Source organism: Pongo pygmaeus, chromosome 11 (genome assembly GCF_028885625.2).
Source record: "Pongo pygmaeus isolate AG05252 chromosome 11, NHGRI_mPonPyg2-v2.0_pri, whole genome shotgun sequence".
In the NCBI taxonomy this organism is placed as follows: domain Eukaryota; kingdom Metazoa; phylum Chordata; class Mammalia; order Primates; family Hominidae; genus Pongo; species Pongo pygmaeus.
In genome coordinates, this window is record NC_072384.2 from 141,954,372 (window position 1) to 141,976,915 (window position 22,544).

General features: G+C 48.1%; 1 protein-coding gene across 10 annotated transcripts in view; it reads right to left on the bottom strand.

The window, feature by feature from the left end:
* Positions 1 to 22,544, bottom strand: part of HDLBP (high density lipoprotein binding protein) — an 84,566-nt gene that overhangs the window by 23,945 nt on the left and 38,077 nt on the right. For 8 of the 10 annotated variants that reach the window (XM_054477253.2, XM_063648428.1, XM_063648429.1 and 5 more), the window contains 9 exons: positions 15,288 to 15,352; positions 13,608 to 13,720; positions 11,254 to 11,411; positions 9,513 to 9,728; positions 3,370 to 3,576; positions 2,954 to 3,169; positions 2,146 to 2,352; positions 1,823 to 1,930; positions 168 to 272 (listed from right to left, as the gene is read on the bottom strand). In XM_054477253.2, coding sequence (XP_054333228.1) covers positions 168 to 272; positions 1,823 to 1,930; positions 2,146 to 2,352; positions 2,954 to 3,169; positions 3,370 to 3,576; positions 9,513 to 9,728; positions 11,254 to 11,411; positions 13,608 to 13,683 — 1,293 coding nt within the window. In that variant the 5' untranslated portion in view covers positions 13,684 to 13,720; positions 15,288 to 15,352. Of the gene's footprint in view, positions 1 to 167; positions 273 to 1,822; positions 1,931 to 2,145; positions 2,353 to 2,953; positions 3,170 to 3,369; positions 3,577 to 9,512; positions 9,729 to 11,253; positions 11,412 to 13,607; positions 13,721 to 15,287; positions 15,353 to 19,584; positions 19,877 to 22,544 lie in introns of those variants that run through there. The other 2 variants (XM_054477251.2, XM_063648423.1) reach the window with 1 other exon arrangement.

Genomic DNA, 22,544 nt, shown 5'->3' on the forward strand with positions numbered 1-22,544 from the left:
GGACTTCGGCCAGCTTCTGGTTGTTTCAGAACCTATTACTCACCCAGCCAGGATGCCCTGGGTGTCTGTGCCCAGCCATGTGGGATGTCACCGAGAGATGACCGCCCATGGCCAACTCAGAGCCTCCCTTGTCACCAGCACACACAACATTCCAAGGGGCACCTTACCAAATCTTTGACCATGCCTTCTATGTGTTCCTGGGCCACACTGACGTCCTCTGTAGGGCCCTCCAGGGTGATCTTGTCTTCGCCCTCTGTGAACTCGATGTGAACCTACCACACCAAAACCAAAGAGATAGCTCAAACAGAATGGCACAGCTGCAGCCCCTGAGCTCCCAGTGTGCAACTGTGGGAGCTCTCTTGGGAGCGGCTTCTGATCCCAAACTGCTTCACACAGATGTGAGGGAGGGAAGTACATATCCACAGGCATCAAGCAAAGTTGAAAGGGAGGGTTAGGGAGCCACGGTCAGGAAACTAAATACTGTGGCCCAATAATCTTGCCTCTCACTGAGGACACCGTTGGCCCCACAGAAGCCACTAACATAAAGCATGCGATATGCTCCTGCATCATCTGAGCTTTTACAAGGTCTGGTTCTCTTTAGTTGCATAAAGAATGAGACAGAGCACGGATGGGATTTTAAAACTCGTACAGCTGCACCAAGGTGGTAAAGTAACTTGCTTGACATAGACAAGGCTGCCGGCGTTCCTGGTTTATTATCCTCCAGGTAAGGAGTTAAGGAAGGGAGACTGGTCCTTATATGAAGCTATAAAAAGTAAAAGGGGCTGGGCACAGTGACTCACACCCATAACCTCAACATTTTGGGAGGCTGAGGCAGGAGGACTACTTGAGCCCACAAGTTCGAGATCAGCCTGGGCAACATAGCAAGACTCTGCCTCCACGAAAACTAGCCTGGGGCGCCTGTAGTGCCAGCTACTTGGGAAGCTGAGACGAGCGGATCACTTGACCCATGAGTTCAAGGCTGCAGTGAGCTATGATTGCGCCACTGCACCCCAGCCTGGGTGACCGAGTGAGGCTTTGTCACTAAAAACAAGGAATAAAATTTAAAAAATTTAATTTTTAAAAAGGACTGTAACATTAATTGGAAACGAAGTTTAAACAAAACAGGAATTAAATATGATGGTTGGATTCTCTGGTGTTTCTTTTTTGTTCATGTTTCCTGGGGGCTACAATCTCCTTTGGTAAACTGAGAAAGCTTTAAATTCACACTTAATACAATTTGTATACAAGTTCTGCTCTTCTAAGTTTTTTTTTTTTGAGACAGAGTCTCACTCTGTCGCCAAGGCTGGAATGCAGTGGCGCCATCTCAGTTCACTGCAAGCTCCACCTCCTGGGTTTACGCCATTCTCCTGCCTCAGCCTCCCGAGCAGCTGGGACCACAGGTGCCCGCCACCAAGCCCGGCTAATTTTTTGTATTTTTAGTAGAGTCGGGGTTTCACCGTGTTAGCCAGGACGGTCTCGATCTCCTGACCTCATGAGCCACCGCACCCGGCCCGCCAAAGTATTATGAAGTTATTTCACCATAATTACTAAATGACATGTTTCTTAAGATACTTATGAAACCTAAGAACATACAATCCTCTCTGGTTAAAGGCCAGAAGGATGGTACAGACATCTACGGACATTTATTCTGCTGTTCTTTAGCTAACATGGAAGTTGACCATGTCAAACAGGCCAGTTAATTCAGAAAAATACACCAGTTTTCAAGGGCACCCACAGTACAAAGGTCAACAAAGCAATGTCAGAAACAGAAAGACAGAAAACAAGACCAATCCAACACAACAGGTGAAAAACGTGTCCTTGCCTTTGGCATCTGCTGAGTGATTTTGGCCAGGTTCTGCCCTTTCTTGCCAATGATGAAACGGTGAAGCCAGGAAGGGGCGGCCACAGAGGAGACGGTGAAGCTATTGGCCTAAGAAAACGGGAGAACAGCCATGGGTTTGCAGAGCTCAAGGTCATGTCACAGTGAAAGCCAGGCTGCTCACCTGGGGCTCAGAGGCACGCTCTCCCCAAACCTGGGCACCTGCACTGTGTCCAGGCCCCAGGATTTATGAATCGAGAGCTCATCCATGAAGGCCCCGCGGACTCCACTCAAAGGAGACACACTTCACGCTCAGAGGCAGTTACCTTGGCATAGACTTCAGTCAACGCCTGACCTAACTTTTCAGGCTCGCCTCGAAGTATTACAGTCTCAGAGATGCTGTCTGAGGGTGGGATCTCAACGGAAACTCCAGTTCTCTCCAGGATCTCCTGCAATGAATTGCCCTTGGGCCCGATGACATACTTGTGTTGGGATTTCTTCACTTCCACTGCGATAGTTGTAGTCTTCTTTTTCTAAATAAGAGACCACAAGGGGCAGTCGAAGGGAAGGGTGTGGGAAGCGGGCAGGTGGGCACGGCCACTGCTGCAGAAAGCAAGCTCAAGCAGCCCAGACTATAGATGCTAATCCCAAGACGTGAACAACAAGTGATCAGGACTAGCCAATCCCCAGAAACTTCACTGCTCAAGGACTGGATTTTCCCCTCAGTCTAGTCACCCGCCGGCTGATAACTTCATCCTTGAACACTGCAAAACACCCAATCCTTTCCCTCAATTAAGGAACACGTTTCAGACCTCAAAGTTCACTAAGCTGAGCTAACAGCTTAATCTAAGACATGAACAAGTCTGGGATGTGCGTCTGACCTGGGGCAGCCCAGCTGGCAGCCTGTCAGCACAGCCAGAGGCCTGGGATGGCAAGGACAACTGCCATGCAGACGCTCAACAGCAAGGGGGGGCGGGCACCGGTCTCACCCGGGTCACCCAAGTGTAGAGACAATAAGCATCTTCATCAAGGACAAAAAGATAAGGGGCAGAACCAGGCCTTAACTGAATCTCCAGACCCAAATCCTAGTTTCTATTCCTGCCCATGGGGATTTGCCTCCTCTAAATCGTGTACCTTCTCCTCATAAATCTTCTTGATGCGAGCCACAGCCTGAGCCAGTTGTTCCTTCTCTCCAGTGAAGACAATCTCTGTCCGGTTCACGCTGGGTGGGGGGATGTTGATGCGCGTGCCTGTCTCCTGCATGATCTCGCCAACCAGTCTATTATACGGCCCAGCGATGAAGGGGTGGAACGCCTTTTCTACTTCTAGCCTCTCCACAGCACGTTTGTCCTGGAAAGGAAGGGATGATCTGATGAGAACAGGCCTCTGAAAACAAACTGGGGACAGACAGGGCTTTCTAGAGTTGGAGTCAAGCCCTCCACCCCCACCACATTATGCCTTTAAGTCCACACTGGACACGGCACCCCATGAGGGAGTAAGGTCTGCACAAGCAGGTAGGCAGGGGCATGAGGCACTCACACAGGCCTCACCTGCTCGGCAGAGATGAGTAAGACTTCATGGCGAGCTTTCTCGATGCCCTCTTTGGTGCCAGTGATCTTGATCTGATTGCTGGGGTCATCTGGGCGTGGGATCTGGATTTTGGTTGCAGTTTTTAGCTCCAAGTCTTGCAGTTTCTCTCCATTTTTGCCAATAACAAAGCGATGGTGTTCTTTGGGAATGGCAACAGTTGCTGAGGCCTATAGCAAGAAGAGAATCAAAGAAAACAAGAATATTTGTAGGTTCTGAAGGAGCGTATTTTTCCAAGACATTCTGGCAGAAACACCATCTTTGCTTATTCCTGCCCACCAGCACCAACTCATCCATCAGAACAGCGTGAGCTTAAACATCACATGCTTGGGGAAGGTTGCCCTGACTCCCAGGCTAGGGTAAGTTCAAGTGTATCTGCACCACTACTTAACATCCACTGGAATATGCACCCACAAAGGGAGACAAGAGTTAACATCCACAAAAGCTGGATAGGAAGAAGCATGACTGCATATCCAGAAACCCTGAAAAAACTACTGGGTGAAATTCTATTTATAGCAAGGAGAAAAGACTGAAATTCAGAAGTTAACAACATTAACTTCCACAAACAGCAACTACTTAGAAGATGTAATGAAAGAGATGCGTTTCTTTTTTTTGAGACGGAGTCTCGCTCTGTCGCCAGGCTGGAGTACAGTGGTGCGATCTTGGCTCACTGTAACCTCCGCCTCCTGGGTTCAAGGGATTCTCCTGTCTCAGCCTCCCGAGCAGCTGGGACTACAGGCGTGCGCCGCCACACCCAGCTAATTTTTATATTTTTAGTAGAGGCAGGGTTTCACCATGTTGGCCAGGATGGTCTCGAACTCCTGACCTCGTGATCCACCCACCTCAGCCTCCCAAAGTGCTGGGATTGCAGGTGTGAGCCACTGCGCCTGGCCAAAAGATGTGTTTCTAATAGGAAAAAGGAAAAAAGAAAAAGGACAAGAAAATAGCAAGACATAAGCCCAACACAAGGTGGAGTATGTGCATTCGAAATTAGAAAACACTCCTTAAAATAGCTAAAAGAAGATTTAAGTAGATGGCAATTATCCCAATTAACTTTAAAATATTAATACAATTTCAAACAGTTGATTATAAAGGTTGTGACACAGAACAAACAAAAATAAACAAGAAAACCCTGAAAAAGAATAGTGCAGGGTGGAGGTGTTAACAGTGGTCCTAGACATTAAACATGAAACCATTATCATTAACATAGGAAATACCAGTATATGGAAAGACAGACCTGCTGGTCTGAACTGAAAATCCAGAAACAGAGCTAAGTTAATATAAACACCTAGGACATGATAAAAGCAGCCACTCAAGTCCACTGGAGCAAAATGTCTTCTCAAGATGGTGATGGCACGCCTGTAATTCCAGCACTCCGGGAGGCCGAGATGAGAGGACTGTTTGAGCCCAGGAGCCCAAGATCAGCCTGGGCAACACGGTGAGACCTGACTTCTACAAAAATTTTAAAAATTAGCTAGCTGAGGCCAGGCGCAGTGGCTCACGCCTATAAGCCCAGCACTTTGGGAGGCCGAGGAGGGCGGATCACGAGGTCACCAAAAATACACAAATTAGCATGGTGGCAGGAGCCTGTAATCCCAGCTACTCGGGAGGCTGAGGCAGGAGAATGGCGTGAACCCAGGAGGCGGAGCTTGCAGTGAGCCGAGATCGTGCCACTGCACTCCGACCTGGGCGACAGAGCGAGACTCTGTCTCAAAAAAAAAAAAAAAAAAAATTAGCTGGCCATGGTGACGCGTGCCTGTGGTCCCAGCTACTGGGGTGGCTGAGGCAGGAGGACTGCCTGAGCCTAGGAGGTTGAGGCTCCGGTGAGCCATGATCACGCCATGGCACTTCAGCTTATGTGGCAGGCTGAGACCCTGTGTTAAAACAAACAAAAAAATAGTGCTGACAACTCGAAAGCCATATGGAAAAAGGTGAAACTCAATCAGTGCCTCAACCCTATTTGCAATAAATTCCAAATAGATCAGAAACTGAAATGTAAGAACACATTTACAAGCAGGAGCAGAAAAGATAAACTTTCTTATGACCTGATAGTGAAAAAACTTTCCTAACAATGACTTAAGACAATAAAAAATGCAAGTGGCCCTTACATATTGAAAAGGTGCTCAATCTTGCTCATCAGAAAAATGCAAATTTAAAGTATATTTGGTTGCCTCTCACACTGGCTAAAACCCAAGAATGTGATGAGCCTGGCTCCTGCATACTGCCGATGAGACTGCAAAACACTAACTCCTGAGGAAGGAAATTTAGCATCTGAGGAAGGAAATTTAGCATCAGAAGGCCCAATGCCACATGCAGCCACCCTCTGGCCCATCTCACTTCTAGGAATCCATCCCAAGATACACTGGGTAAATAGGAAATAGCATATGCACACGATTGCTACTGTAACATAATTTGTAACAGCTAAAGTCTGGAAACTACCCAAATGCCCATCAGTAGGAAAGCCTGGGTAAATTACAGTACGCCCACAGAATATTACACTGCTGAACAAAGAAATGAGAAAAATCACTACTTACTGATATGCAGACACCTCCAAAAAATAATAAAAGAAAAAAAGCAAGGCATAGAACAGTGTATGGCAAGCTGTATTTTGCTTCTGCTCTCAAATAGCAAACAACAAAGGATAAACCAGGACCAGGAATGGCCGCCAGCAAAGGTGGGGAGGGAGCAGGGTGAAGGTAACAGGCAGGGGAGATTTCTCTGAAAGTACTTTATTATATAACGTTGACTTTGCAAGCATGTAAATGTTGAAATACTTTTTAAAAATTGACAGTAAACGGAAACAAATGTACCTAACTATATGAAGATGACAGAAAAACTCAGAAAAAAAGAATTACTTCAAGTGATTTTGAACCCATGATTTTCCTTTTCTGAGACAGGCTCTCACTCTGTCACCCAGGCTGGGTTGCGGTGGTGCAAACACTGCTCACAGAAGCCTCCACCTCCCAGACTCAAACAATCCTTTCTCCTCAGACTTCTAAGTAGCTGGGATTACAGGTGAGCCCAGCTATTTTTTGTAGAGATGGGGTCTGACCATGTTGCCCAGGCTGGTCTCAAATTCCTGTGCTCATGCAATCTGCTCACCTGGGCCTCCCAAAGTGCTAGGATTACAGGCGTGAGAGTCACCGCCTGATTTTCCTTTCTTAAAAGTACAATTTTCCTAGCTCTGTCTTCTGAAAAAGCCTAGAAGCTCTGACAATCTAGTTGCGATGTGCACCTATGGAGACTGGAGTCTCCAACTGCAATTTCCTACTCAAAAGGTTCAGAGTTCATAGAGAAATAGCTGACTCAAGGTCTGTGGAAGGAAATACGTAAGATTAGCCTGAGGCATCTTTCTGTGTTAGAAATTAAGAAGTTATTTATTTATTTATTTATTTTGAGACAGAGTTTTGCTCCTGTTGCACAGGCTGGAGTGCAATGGCACAATCTCGTCTCACTGCAACCTCTGCCTCCTGGGTTCAAGTGATTCTCCTGCCTCAGCCTCCCGAGTAGCTGAGATTACAGGCACCCACCGCCACGCCTGCCTAATTTTTTTGTATTTTTAGTAGAGATGGGGTTTCACTATACTGGCCAGGCTGGTCTCAAACTCCTGACCTGAGGTGATCTGCCCGCCTCAGCCTCCCAAAGTGCTAGGATTATAGGCGTGAGCCACTGCGCCCGGCCAGAAGGTATTGATATTAATAGGTCATGACAGAAAGCTGCAGGGAACAAAACTGAAAGGAGGGGACCCACTGGCCAAAGATGAAGCAGCTCCAGCATGAAGAATGATGGACAATGCCTGAGTTCATAATGACACTAAAAAGAGTCACTGATCAACACTGAAGTTGCCGGAGCGCCAAAGAATCGATTATTTATCTGGTACTTCCTACCCAACTGTTGATGAAGAAAAATTCTTCTTTACAAGAATTATCAACTAATGTATGAGCAGGGAGAGAATTAGAAAAGCATAATTTGCAACCCTTAACGAATTTGGGCAATCACCAATTGATAGTAAAATGATTACACAAAGCACTGATAGGGAACTTTACAAGGGAAGACCCAGACCTGAGTCTACTGATCAATCTCAAAATCAGTACAAAGCAGAACAACCAGCTATCACAGCACAGACTCAGCACCACCTACAGGATATTCTTGCCCAACAAGCTGACTGTGGAAGTAACCAAGCCCCTAGAGATCTAACACAGTTCACCAAAAATAATCAGTCAATAGCAGAACCAAAAACCTACGGTCCCCAGTAATCAATGGCATTAAAAAAAGGGAGGATTGGCTGGGCGTGGTGGCTCACACCTGTAATTCCAGCACTTTGGTAGGCTGAAGTGGGGGGATCATTTGAGCCTAGGGGTTTGAGACCAGCGTGGGCAACATGGTGAGAATCCGCATCTGCCAAAAAAAAAAAAAAAAAAAAAAAAAAAGCCAGCCTGACGGTGCCTGCCTGCAATCTCAACTACGAAGGGCTGAGTCAGGAGGATCACTTGAGCCCAGGAGGTCAAGGCTGCCGTGAGCTGTGTCTGCACCACTGCGCTCCAGCCTGGGCAACAAAGTGAGATCCTGTCTCAAAAAAAAAAAAAAAAAAAAAAAAAAAAGGGGGGGGGGGTAGGAGGGAGTAAGCACTGTTAAAGAATGAGAGACAGGACTCTATAATCAAATGCAACATTGGGACCTTGTTTGGACACTGACTTGAACAGACCAACTGGAAGAAACATCTTGGAGATGATGAGGAAAGTCCAAACAGAGACTGGGTTAAACAGGTATAATATTAAGAAACCACTATCAATATGATTACATGAGTTAAGAGCACAATGACTACATATATGTATACATGAAAACAGGGGAATATCTGAACTAAGGCACAATAATGTATCTGGGATTTGTTTGAAGATAATCGAGGAGCAGGAGAGTGTCAGGGGACAATGTCTTCATTCTGATCCATATATTCAGTGAAGTGGCCCTTTCCCCTACAGTGTTGATTACAAAACAGAGGCTCAAATATCCATTGACTAGCAGACACCCGGAAAACTTTCAGAGCCTATTATGCACTGGCCACAATGCTGGACAATTACAAGCAACACTTTCACCTTCCTAACACTTAATGGTTTAACTCCATGAAGCCAGCTGGGGTTGGGGACTGTCCCAATGCCCCCATGTGGTTAAGTGGCGCAGCTGGACCTACATCAGGTGGCACTCCTCTGCCTCACCTCCTGGCTACACCCTGCACTCCTACTCCTCAGGCCCTCTCCCATCAGATCCCCATCGTCCAACCACCGTGCTCCAGGGTGCTCCAGATCCAGCTCCCACAAGATCAAGGAGACTCAGTAGCAGATGGGAAGAACCTCCATTCCTAAATAAGCCTATCTAGTACAACAGCAGTCATGCAACACTTTAATAAGATTCTTTACATTTTTCTTGGTCTTTAAGTGCTACCACTTAGGGAGAAATGCATCAGAGATTTGCTTATTACAAATGTTCTTAAATAAAGTCCAAGTACTGGCATCAGACTGCCAAAGACTAGGAAACTGGCTTAAAACAGAATTTGAACCTGTAATCTCCTCAATTTGGGGCCTGGAAATGTGTAGTTAATGAACACACTAGCAAAGCAATGGGAACCACCCGTCTTTACCATTCAGCAAGCCCAGTTTCTTTTAAGTGTCTCAAACTCTGGGACAAGTTTCTAATTTTCAGTTTGGCCAGATGTGGTGGTGTGCCTGTAATCCCAGCTAACTGGGAGGCTAGGTGGATTGCCTGAGCCCAGGAGTTTGAGGCCACAGTGTACTATAACCACACTTGTGAATAGCCACTGCACAAGAGCCTAGACAACAAGGTGAGACTCTATCTCTTAAAAAAAAAAATTATTATTACTTTCAAGTTCATTCACTCAGAGCAAAAATGTTAAGTGTCCCAGTTCTATTATTAGTTTAGTGAGTTTTTCCACTAAAAATGCCAGGGGACTCTGAATGTTGCTGTCCTACCTCCGAAAGACTGAACTGTCCCCCTGGTAGGAAGGGTCCAGTGACGTTCTAGCCTGCATCAGGAGCCAGGTAATGGAACGGGTACACAGTCACTGGGGAGAAGTAGGCCTCAGGCTACCCACCTGAGTCTGCAGTCTAGCAACAATGTCCTTCCGAGCTTTCATGACAGCATCCAGCTTTCCTGACACCATGATGGAGAGGCCTTGGTCTTTGGCCAAAGACAGCTCCAAGTGAGCACCGGTTCTCTGCATGATCTCAAGGCAGATTTTTGCTTGTTCACCTTCTCCAAATTGGTTCATATCCTTATATTTTCTCTCCTCCAGGGGTACATGGAACACCTGCTCAAAAAAGATCAAAAAAGGGACGGTTAAGAGATTAAAAGAAGGCCAACAGACAGGAAGTAAAGAACATGTGTTCATCACCATCCACTCACAAAGCAGCCCCACCCTGCCCACAGGCACTGCTCGAAGCCCTGGGATAAAGCAGCTGAAAGACAAGGAGAAAGTGCCAAGGTCAAGAAGCTGACATCCTAAGGAGGAGAGAACCACATCAGCTGCACAAATGAATGAGGCAGCTAGCAAGTGCTGTGATGACATCAACAGGGGGAAGAGAGTTTAAGAGAAGTGGGAGGTGGACCCTGGGGATGGCCAGGAAACACCTTCCTGAAGCACGAGGCAGCTATCCGTGCTAAGAGGTGAGGGAACTAAGGGTGTACAGGCAGGAAAGCAGAGGAGGTGGATGGGGGTGAAGCCTGGTGCACGCACCAGAGGGGGACAGTGAAGAGGATCACCCATCCCACCCTGTAGTAAAAGTCAACACAGGGTTTTCAGCAGAAGGCATTCTGCTTGATGGTGCAGGGTCCCTCCCGTTGCTTTATGGAGAAGAACTGAGGAGGGACAAAGTGGAAGCAAGAGGGATCAACCACCCTGGTTTGAGACCACAGTCACCAAGCAGACAGTGGTATATTTAACAAAACCATTAACAAGACAGCAGACAGGTGAAAATGGAAGGATCGGGATGCAACTGTTTATGCGCCTAAAATTCAGGGAAGACACTGGCAGAGAGATGGTAATTTTCCACCATGACCAGATGATATCAGTTTATATAAAAGTTTTGAAACTCACTAACATCTCAAATTCAGGTAGCAGAGAGAAGGGCTACTGAAGCCAAAGAAAACCAGGAAACTGGTTAACCTCTTCAAGAAAGTAGGATGATGAATAGAGGACAGAAAACAGGACCCATTCATCTGACAAACACTGCCTGCAAACCGACCAGTGCCAGTCCTGCTGAGGGCTAGCATACAGGGTGGACACGAAAGAAGTGGTCGACAGAAACATCTCTGGGGTGGGGGATGATTTAACTTGAAGGCCTTCTCCCTTTAGCTACTCAAAGCATTCTCAATCTTGCACGTTCAGAAACTCTTCCATCAGATTCTACGCTTGGAAGGATAGGTTAAGAAAGAACAGCAATTAATTTTTAAAAATTTAAAAAACTGGCCAGGCGCGGTGGCTCATGCCTATAATCCCAGTACTTTGGGAGGCCGAGGAGGGCGGATCACGAGGTCAGGAGATGGAGACCATCCTTGTTAACACGGTGCAACAACCCCGTCTCTACTAAAAATACAAAAATTAGCCAGGCATGGTGGCGGGCACCTGTAGTCCCAGCTACTCGGAAGGCTGAGGCAGGAGAATGGTGTAAACCCAGGAGGCGGGGCGTGCAGTGAGCTGAGATCGCACCACTGCATTCCAGCCTGGGCGACAGAGCGGGACTCCGTCTCAAAAATAAATAAATAAATAAAAAATTAAAAATTTACATGGACATGTTACATGATAAAATTTTTAAAAGAAACAATGGTGTTTCTACCTGAGTGATGACAGAAGCCTTGATGGGCCGGATCTTGTTCCCCCAGGCTCCAGCGGGTTCCTGGGCACTTTCCAGGCAAGCAGCTTTCTCAGGAAGTGGAGGAAAGGCATCCTTGTAGGTTGGAGGGTCGCTCTCCTCTTCTGAATTTAGAGTGGCAACTGGACCAGCCAACACAGATTAAAAGGAAGCACTACTTTTAGCATTACATGAAAAACACTTTTAAGGGTTTCAGTGCTTAAAAAGACAAAAAAGAACCATCAAATGCTCCAGGGACAACTCCCCCCACCCCTCTCTTCTAATTCATAGTGATGGGAAAAGGCCCCAGGAGGTCACCAGGCCCAGCACCCTGAGTGTGAGAGCTAGAGGAGGCCAGAGACTCCCAGTCTCCGACAGCGAACCTACCCCCATCCACATGGTCTCCCTGGTAAACATCAGCTCAGACACTGTGAGCCCCACTCCCCTAACGGGGTGAGCCCCTTGAAAGCAACCCTTGCTCCATCAATTTTTAAGTCCTCTAGAGTCAAATAACACACTTAAAACAATCACAACTATGACAACGCCAGGCACAGAACAGACCCTTACATTTGTAAAACAATGGTCCTACCCAGCACCACCTGTGAGAATTGCCTTTGAAGAAAACTCTGATTTTCCACTGTAACATACAAGGTTAAAAATGATTGCCGTGGAGGCCGGGCGCGGTGGCTCACACTTGTAATCCCAGCACTTTGGGAGGCCGAGGTGGGCAGATCACCTGAGGTCGGGAGTTTGAGACCAGCCTGACCAACATGGAGAACCCCTGTCTCTACTAATACTACAAATTAGCCAGGTGTGGGTGGTGCATGCCTGTAATCCCAGCTACTCGGGAGGCTGAGGCAGAAGAATCACTTGAACCCGGGAGGCAGAGGTTGCAGTGAGCCAAGACTGCGCCATTGCACTCCAGCCTGGGCAACAAGAGCAAAACTCCGTCTCAAAAAAAAGACTGCAGTGGGAATTGTCACCACTGATCTCCCCCTGCCCTGCCCAAGGCAGAGGACAGCAAGGCTTGTGGAAATCAGGTTCCCTGATTATTATCACTTCCATCTTCCATAGTGCCCTATTTGTTCATGTGTTTGTGCCATTAGCCACAATCTCCATGAAATCAAGGGTGTGACTGTTTTGGACGACCCCAAATCCCCAGGACTGAGCACGGTGTCTTGGCAATAGCAAGGCCCAGTGAAAAACACCATGAATGGATGTGACAGAGAACAGGGGGATGACCTCTGGAATCAGACAGGCTCATGCCCAAGTCCAGGCCCATCACTTCCCAGCTGCACGTCCATCTACCCGACAGCGCTGACATGACAGGTGGGAGCATTCTTTCAATGCTGTCTTCCCTCTCTAGAAAGGGAAACACAGACTTCACAGGGAAGCTGGCTCCGGTGGGAGGATCCCAGGCCCCCAGAACAAAGCAGCTTCTGGGGTTCCAACACCTGACACAGCAGCCACCAGAAATGAGCTTGTGAAATGTGGCTAGTGTGACTAAGGAAAAGTGAATTTTATATTTTAATTAATATTAAGAACTAATACTCAATTTAGTTACTGGAAAACTTTTAAGTGTGTCTGGAACAACCTGGAGTACAACAATCTGCTCTTTCAAATGAAGATTTTATAACATGTAAACACAGACCAAGGATTTTGGATGAAAATCTGGCATTCAATTGGAAGGAAATGTCCCGCCGTTGTAAATACACATCAGACTTTGAAGAGAAATAATCTCAAATATCAATGGCTCCCCCCACCCTTTTTTTTTTTTTTTACATTAGAGATGTTGAAATGACAATGTATTAGACATATTGGGGTAAAATATCAAAATTAATTTCACCTGTTCCCTTTTAATAAGTACCAGAGAATCCAAAAAATTGTACACGTGGCTTGTAGTCTATTCTACTGTACAGCACTGCTCTTAATCCCAGCCAGTGGCGTTCGAGCACTCCGAAGCCAGGGTCCAGCGTTCATCCTCAAGGCAGGCTTAAGCAATGCTCTGGGATGCTTCACAGCCCAGATTTTAGTTCACCACAATTAGGAAAAAGCAGTTTTGAAAAGGACTGCATTAATTACCAATGGTCAAATTCGCTGGCTTTCCAGAAAGCTGTCCACATTCTAAATCTCACTGTATTTGATTCATTTCCTCATGCCTGGCCAGTCGCCCCTGCACACACGGCAATGCAAAAACAGTACACAAGATGTTGGGCCCTCCCTGCCCCACAATCACAGGGCCAAAAGGTACTTCTAGAAAGGGCACAAGATTTGGTAAAGGCTTTAGAGGGAGCAATGCCTTAGACATTACCAGGAAGAGCACATAAAAGGGCTGTCACCTTTGATTTGTTGCGGAACCAGCCCACTTCGGTGTTCAGCAAAACTCTCTTGGGTCAAAACTGCAACGGAACTCATGGTTGATCTCACACCTACACACAATCCGGGAAAACCACTAAAGCAAAGAAGAATAGATCAGAAGTCAAAGTACAACCCTCAGTTATCTATGAGATTGTTAACCTAAGAGTTTTAGCAAAAGTTTTATTCTCTTTTTTACCAGCAAACTATATCTTTTTATTTTCCTCATAACCTCTGATGTAAGCTGATATCCAAACTCTCACCAAGTGATAAAAAGGGGGGGAAAATGCAAGTAAAGGAGGTCCTAGAACAGGGGTGGCCAATCTTTTGTCTTCCCTGGGCCACAATGCAAGAAGAATGATCTTGGGACACACATAAAATAAACTAATGATAGCTAATAAACAAACAAAACCAAAACAAAACAAACAAAAAAACTCATGTTTTAAGTAAGTTTAAGACATTTGTGTTGGGCCATGTTCAAGCTGTCCTGGGCCTCGGGTTGAACAAGCTTGTCCTAGAACAGCTGGTTAACTGTCCCCTCAAAAGGTGCCTGTAATGGAGGAGCTCATCCTCCACTCCAGGAAGTCTGCATCCATTTGTCCACCCCAGGGGCCACAGAGACACAGTCTGCACCACCCCTAACCGCAGGGGTCGGGGGACCATGGAACCTGCCACCTGCCTGACCCAGGCTCCAGGCACAGATCAACACCAGGATCGTTCTCCTAACAGTGACCTTGGTTATTCTGTCAATTTGCTCACCACACACCTCTTAATGCTTACAAAATGCATCATGACAGTTGCTACAAAAAGCCAGCCAGTCTCTCTCTGTAAGGTGCATCCAGGCCCCAAACTAAACCACCTCCAAATCTCGACTTAACCAGGTGGTTATAAGTGGTAGCTGCGTGACAGGAAAAAGCAGCCTCAGTGCTTTGTAGCAACAGTAACAGACCCACAAATTGCGCTAAATGCCCTTGATCCACACTGACTGGTTATTCTCCTCCATTCTGTTTCCCAGGTGTGGGACAGAACTCGCACAGCAGGGGAAACCTGGCCCAAGGGCACTGAGTTTCTCAGATTAGCACAGCCACAGTGCTCAGTAGGATATGGGCTCTGAAAGCCACAGCTCCCTTATTTGAAAAATGGGGTACATTCAGCATTCTGAGGTAGGAATGTTAGCTTCCTCTCCTTCCCTCTCCCCAATTCCAGGTGAGCTCCAAACTACTACGGTGAGGAAGAACCCATTTTCTTTACACAATTACGCATCAATTACTCACACAACAAGGCCAAGTAATAAGGAGTGAATTTTGCATAATTTTTATAACATAATTAAGACCTCTCCCCAAGTTCAAGAAAAGTTAAGGCCTGCAATCCTAAAGAGAAGCAAGACCCCAATTCAGATAATACTGAATAAACATAATTCATATTTAAGAAATAAAAGGTTAAAAACAGATGGAAGCCAGATGACACATCTAAGGGGCACACGTCTATAGATGGTTCCTGCTGGGAGGTGAAGCTATGGAGACATCTCTGACAAACCACGAGAAACTTGAAGGTGTGATATAAAGAAAGAAGGTACACACAGGACTAAGAAAATACGCATCCCTGTGCTCCCAGGTCCACACACAGCCCAGGGACAGGAAGTCTTCAGACAGGGTCAAACTTACCAGCAAAACGGTCAGTAGCCAGAAGGTCCGTCCTGAGGCCGCCTCTGTCAGCCTGCCAGCTTTTGCTGGTATGGGATGGGAAGTGGGAGAGGAGAGAGAGGAAACCAGAGAAAAGTTACTTATCTACATTTTACAACTCAGATCTTTTTACCTCAAAATCAGAAAAGGTCAAGATATTATTTATGCTTTGGTTACTAACACCAATACTCAGGCAAGTTTCTTGGAAGAAAAGAAAACCATTAGCTTGAAACAAAACAAAATAAAATGTGAACCAGCTCAAACTTGCAGAGGACAACTATTCCAGGGACCTGAGGGAGTGATCTTTTAAGTGCCAAACTTCTAAACTTAACCATTTTGAAGTAAAATCCTCACAAAACTATTGGTGCTCTCTTGCATGGCTGGATCATCTTTCCTGTACCCCACATAACCGCTAGGCGGCTGAACCAGAAGAAGGGTTGTTGTGCTGGGCTCTGACCTACAACAGAATGTGGACCTCGGGGGCTCTGCAACACTTATGGTGACCAAGAGCTACTGTCTTCAAGAATTCTCCGTACATTTTGCAGTTACTTTGTTCTTCTTGCTGTTAGCCTGTAAAAGTCCTTCAGTCCTTTCTAATCCACTGGGGATTTAGAAACCAGGTCATAAAATCGCAGGATTGAAAGGAACCTTCAAAGGCTGTCTGGGGAGGACCAAGAACTCTGTGAAGTAGGAGGGTGAGTCACCTCGCCTCAGGGGACTCTGGAGATGGGAGGCTGGCGACCACATGTGCTCCTCAACCATGAAAAGGTGGAACTGCTGACAGGAGTGAGGCATGTGTCTAAAATGGGAAAAGCAATGACAGTAACAGGAACACCCCACTCAACTGGAGAATACTATTAATACCGTGACAACAATCTTGCCCTTAAGACACATGGGTCCGGAGCTGAGAAGGCGGTTCATGGCAATGGGGGTGCATCCAGTAGACTGGATTAAAGGGTCTCGCCTTTCCAGCAGAGGATGTGGACTGGTGGTATTTCCGGATTCTAATCTTGGTCATGAGTTTTTTTAAAACTCTAAATACAGGGCTTGAGTCACACAGGGAACCTGCCACAAACCAGAGACACTATGGGGCCCCAGATGCACCAGACACACAGATGTACCCCAAGACCGAAGGGGAAAGGTGGGACAAACTGATCAAGAGTATTCCATTTAAAAGCATCACCAAAAATTCTAGTTTGCAAGTTTTAAAGATTAAAGTAAAAAAATTTCTCCAAAGTGTCACAGTAGCACATTAACAACTTGGCAAGAGCTCCTTGAGATTCCAAGTGTCTGTCCAGTCTGGGAGCAAAATGGGGCAGGGCACTCTAGGCTAAGGCACCCCAACGGGTGTCCAATGACACTTGCCTCTGGTCTCCTGCATCCACCCTCCGCCCTCCCACTCTTGCTTGCTGACTATCCACCTGGCATGGTCTCTCACTCAAGGTTGTCCCAGGCTCCAATGTCACTTCTTAAACCCAGACACCCACCCCCTTATCAAGCCAGGTTCTGGGCAAATCTCCAGTGCCCAGTGACAGCCACACTAGAAGTCTGCAAAATGCAGTTCTGTCCATGTCAGCCCGCACCGACTCTCCAGCACAGAGCTGTGATGAGCCAATCCCCACCGTGCACCCAGTGTCAGTCTCTTCTGAGACCACTCACACACCCTTCAGAAGCCAAGTCCAGCCAGACCCTATACTGAAAGGACTCTCAACATAAGGGAACCTACTCCTGTGTCTGAGGGAGACCCTGGAGCAGAGCCCCTCATGTTCCTCAGGCGTGCACAGACCCTCAGGCAGCCAGGTAAGGCAGAAGAAGGTAGACCTCCAGAAAACTCCGGACTGGTTTGACAGGCTATACTGAGTCCCTAGCCTCCAGATTCCAAGTGGCAGTTTGTCAGAGCTTGTAACGAATGGTTCCCAACTAGAGACACATTTAACATCTAGGGTTCTGGTATCATCAAACAACATTTTGTTTTTCTTCTAAACAACTCAAAACCTGTTTTCGAAGACTGCGTTTTAAGCAAGCATTTGATGACCCACATGTAAATGCAGACCCTGAAATTCTGGGTGAGATTTTCTTAAAAGTCAGTCTCATTCTCCTTCTGTGCTCCCAATCCCGTGAGGCGCAGCCCAGGGGTCCACCTGCCTCTGGTTCAACAAAGCAGCACCTAAGAAACTGTCCCTACAGCTCCATGTCCACCCCACACTGCTATGCCCTGCTCCTGGCTCTGCCTTCACAGACAACACCCACGAGGGTTTAATCCTGTTCCATGTGGATCTTTCAGCGACCCCAGGACAGCGCCAGGCAACTCCACTTGCTATCTGAAGTTCCCAGGATACCTTGGGCAGGCCTAGATACCCAAGAACAGAGGCTAGACATCGGGTATCTCAGATTCTCACTGGATCTAACAGTACTGCCCAAATCAGGATTGAAAGGAACCTCAGATATTACTCTAATCCAATTTCTTAATACCACCAGGGACAGGAAATTCGTGGCCTTCTCAGGGCCCGGGTCCACCCCTGCATGGCTGTAAACACTCCACCTCAAGTTATGACAAAATCTACAACTTCTTTCCCCTTTCTGGCCATGGAGAACAAGTCCGCCCTCCTCCAAGGCTCTTTCTGGTAGGTGAGCCCTATCTCTTGTCTCCTTCAGTCCCTCCCATATGGCCCCAGTCCCTTCGTGATTCTGGCTCTCCCAAGTACTTTTCCCATAGGAAGCTCGGATCAATCAGTGTCCAGGTCCACCTAATGTAAACCTCAAACTACAATGAACGTGGACTTTTAATTTTGTTTCCCAGAGTGCAAACGTCCACAGCAAAAAAGGTCACATCTCAGAATTTAACGTTCAGCAAACAGAACTAGAACTAAAGGAAGGAGGGCAGGAACCAAGACCCCTTTCCGCCCTAATACGTGTAGAGCAAAACGTGGAGTCCTGACAGAGCTGTGTGTTACGTGGGAAACCTGGTGCTTACAAGTTTAGCACAAGTTTAACAGGTTTCTGCCAGCAACAGAAAAGGCTTCACATGAGGGGTTCTACTTTTTTGCTTTTAAACGAGAAAGTAATTAAGTTGATTCCCTTGTGATAAGTTTTGCCAACTACATATTCAATGGGCAACAGTCTTCCAAGAAAATTATCAGTAATACTCCAGGAAGAATTTCATTTCAGCCTCAGTTAATGAGACCCGCAAGTGCTTTAAAGCACCAGACAGGACCGGGTATGGAGGGCATCAAAAAAGCCTCCGGCTGAAATCCAGACTTCTCCTCTTCCAAAAGTAAAATTACTCAAGACCACAAACCAAAGTTCAGAATGGGAAAATAAAATCTTGATCCACTCAAAGATCACAAGATTGAAATCTAGGAGAGGCCGCAGGCGACTGGCGAGCAGAAGGCAGGCTCCGCTCCGCACTTCTCACTAAGTTCTGGAAGTCGGCACCCATCCTGCATGGAGGAACTTTCGCAGATGCCACCTCAGCACGGCCCTCCCACAGGCCACGAGGGCCCGCGGGCGGGGACAGGCTTAAAGGGACAGCAACCCCTCGGCCTCCCCGCCTTTCATCCAAATTCGGTATTTTTCCGTAATGTATTTTTCATCCACGACCCTGGGGCACGTCCAAGTTGCACTCCAGGCCCAAGAAGAGCGGCTTTCCCCACCCCCGAACACGTAGACGGCCGCGGGCCCCGCGCGGCAGGTGGAGGTGCTGCGGGGCCCCCACCGCCCGGCCTGCGCCCAGACCCCCGCCCCGCCGCCACCTGGAGGGAAGGACCCCGCTGGCCTCCCAGGGACCCCAACCCTGGCCGCACACAGCGCCCCCGCCAGCCAGAGCAGCCCAAGCTAGGGGAAGGGGGCGCCCCCGCGGGAGCGGGGGAGGGGAGGGCCGGCCCCACCAACGTCAGCGACCTGGGCTCAGGTCGGCCGCCCCTCCCCCGCCGTGCGGCCACGGCCCGGGGGGTGCCCCACCGAAACCCCGGGAAGAGACGGGGGAGCCCAGCTTGCGGCCAAGAGCGGCCCAGCGGCGCCACCGGACTTGAGAAAGTTTGTGAGCGCCCCTCCGCGCCACGGCCACGCGCAGAAGAGACTCGGAGCCGGCCCCAGGTCCGGCCCACAACCGCCACGCGCGGTAAGCAGGACACCCGCGGGCGGGGGCCGCAGCCTGGGACCCGCGGCACCCGGGCCCCTCCCCCTCCGCGGCCTCCACGTCGGCAGCCCCCCGAGCCCGCCCCGCCCCGCCCCGCCCGCCCGCCCGCCCGGGCCTCCCAGCCCCGTGCTGCGCGCTCACTCGTGGGCCCCCGCCCGCTGGTCCTGCCGCTCGCTTGCTCGCCCGCCGCGCGGGAGAAGCCGGGACGCTCCGAGGCGCGGCGCCGGGGCCCCGGCTGCTATATAGGGCGGCGGCCCAATCCCGCCTGGACACGTCAGCGCCCCGCCCGCCCCGCCGCTGGGGTCCCCGCCGCCCCGGGCCGCCCAGCACCCGGGAGGCCCACCCAACTGCAGGCGTGGCTCTGCATCCTTTTTTCGGGTGGGGAAGGCGGTGCCGAGGAGTTGGGAAATTAATCACCTCCAGAAAGCAGAGGGAGCGTGCCCCCCAAGAACCCGAGTGGAAACAACCGAAGACCAGAAAGGGAGCAGGAAGGACGGCTGCTCTGGAAGCAGCAGATGTCACCAGTACCGCCCACCTCCCCAAAAATCACAGAAGAAAAATCTCAAAGGATGCCCACCACATCGTAAACGGATGGCCCCACCAGCACGAGGTCCTACAGCGCAGTGAGGCTCCCAGGCGACTCCGGGGCTTTCGTTCCCTCATTCCTGCGTGTCTGTTCCTTATGTCCTTCACTTTTATAAACTATCCCCACCCGATTCCTTGGCAATCAACTTAATCTCCCCCCAAAATATAAAATCCCGTTCCTTTAAAGAGTGCATTACTTATGGCTCTATCTCTACATAGGTGCATACACGCAAAAGAACCGGTGTGTGGCCTCTGAGCCCACGGTGGATACGCAGGACTGGGCGGAACGGAATCCCTACTCTCAGGGTCTCCACCCTCCGGGAAGGACTTGTCACTTCTGCATCCATCGTGTTTACTAAGTGATAACTGCCACTGTTTCTTTTAAGGGTATAAAGGGAGTCGAACAATCTGTAGAGATGTCAGTCTGAACCTCTGGCAAAGTTGCAGGTGAACAGAATCCTGCACAGGACACAGGATCAGCTACAGGTATCTGGGGACAAGACCGTCCCACACAGGGCAAGAGGCAGGGGCACACCCAGCCTTACCCAGGGAATGGGGTCAGGTCCGCAAAGCCTGCAGCCGGGCCACGGGTGCTGTTGAGGATGGTGGGAGCTGGGTGGGGGCTGCAAGCAGCAGAAGGCAGGATCAGACGTGGTTTTTTTTTTTTTCGTGGAACACTGACACTAAGTGGAGAGTGGCAGGGGAGGCCTACTTTAGTTCAGTCTAAAGATGACAATGGTTTGCATTATGGTGGGCATAATGGAGGAAATAAATGGCCAGATTTGGTATATATTCGGAAAGGAGCACCAAGAAGTTCCTTATTAACCAGAAGACAGGTGTGAAAGAAGTTAAGAAAGGCACAGGTTCTTGGCCTGAGTGACTGGGAAGAGCTGCCCTCACTGAGGTGGGTAAAATTCCAGGAAGACTGGATGGATAAGGGCGTGTGATGCCCTGCCTGGGCAGGTGGGGATGTGGAGCAGGCAAGTGTATGTGGAAGGTCAGGGGAGAAACACCATGCACTTCATGACACCACCTAGGGAGGGGAGCAGAGTCACAGAAGGCAGAGAACATCTGCGGCTCGAGGCAGAGAAGGAGCCAAGGATATCATTAGCAAAGCCATGCTCTAAGTCAGCAGCACGGAACTGGGCAGGTGGGCCTCCCTAGATGTGGAAATAGGCATTCCCTTCTGTGTCACTGCTGTGGTTTGTTGGTAACCTTTCCGTGGGGATTAACCAATCAGCAACTAGTGCAAGTGTGTTTTTTTGTTGCTGTTTTGTTTTTGAGGGCTCAGCACTGCAGAGGGAGATGGAGAAAGAGTAAGGGGTAGGGATTCGGTCCACTGTCAAGGAACTTCCAATAAAGCTAGGAAGTCAGCACAGGCACAGTACCTAGTACACAGGACACCGTAAAGAGTTAGTTTAAAAAACACTGTTAGCAGAAGATATTATAAAATCAAATGTTAACTTTGTGCTAATAACCGTCCAGAATGCTTCTGTGCTGATGCTCACAACCAGCATTTCCTCCCAGCAAGCTTAGCACATTGAAACTAATAAATAGTTCGTAGAAGCAAATTTTAGAAATTCCATGGCTAGCAATATTCAGACCAAATGAAGTGTGAACGTCTGTCTGTGACATTTGAGTTTTCAGCCCTCAAAGGGACAGGGGAGAAGTTTGGGTCTGCTCAAGGTAGGAGGTGAGAAGAGAATACCCTCCTATTCCATAAAGTCATGATCCCCAAAAGGGCTACACTTACCTCAACAGAAGATAGGTAGATCAAAAAAAGAAGAAAAGCCCACTAGTGTAGAGGGGACTACAGGATGCTTTCTCTGACTATCCTGAGCTGGCAGGTAGAAGCATCTCTTGAGCTGTAGGGACAATGGACTAGTACTCTACAACCAAGCCCATTTGTCCAGGAACCCCTAGCCCAAACTGAGATATTAACAAAACAGAAAGGAATCCCCCCCCAGGAAAGAATAAACCTCATACCAGGCTAAAAAGGATACCCACAGATCAACACAAATGGTAGAGAGGCTAAAAGCCCAAAGCTCAAAAAGAAGGAAGGATGGATTAGAAGTAGGATTAGACTCAAGAACTTTGGGAGACAGAACTAAAATTGAGAGAGTAAAAAAGCATAAGAGACATAAAGGTGACATTTTAGAAAAAAATCGAGAGATGGAACAAATGAAAGAGCTAAGAACCACGGAATGAGCAACTCTAACATATGTCTATAACTGGAGTTCCAAAACAAAAAGAGAAAAGAAAAAATCCAAAGAACAGAGAAGAAACATTTTTTTAAATAGCTGAGAAAATTCTAAGATTTAATGATACAACATTCTTCCCTCATCCCAAAAAAGACAGAGAAGGTGTCTAGCAGGATAATTTAAACTAATCCAAATCAAAACACACTACAGAGTAACCTCAGAGCACCAAAGACAAGAGCAGGACCTTAAAAGCAACTAGAGAGAAAAGACAGGTTACTCATAAAGAATACTATGAGACCAAGGGCAGACCACTTA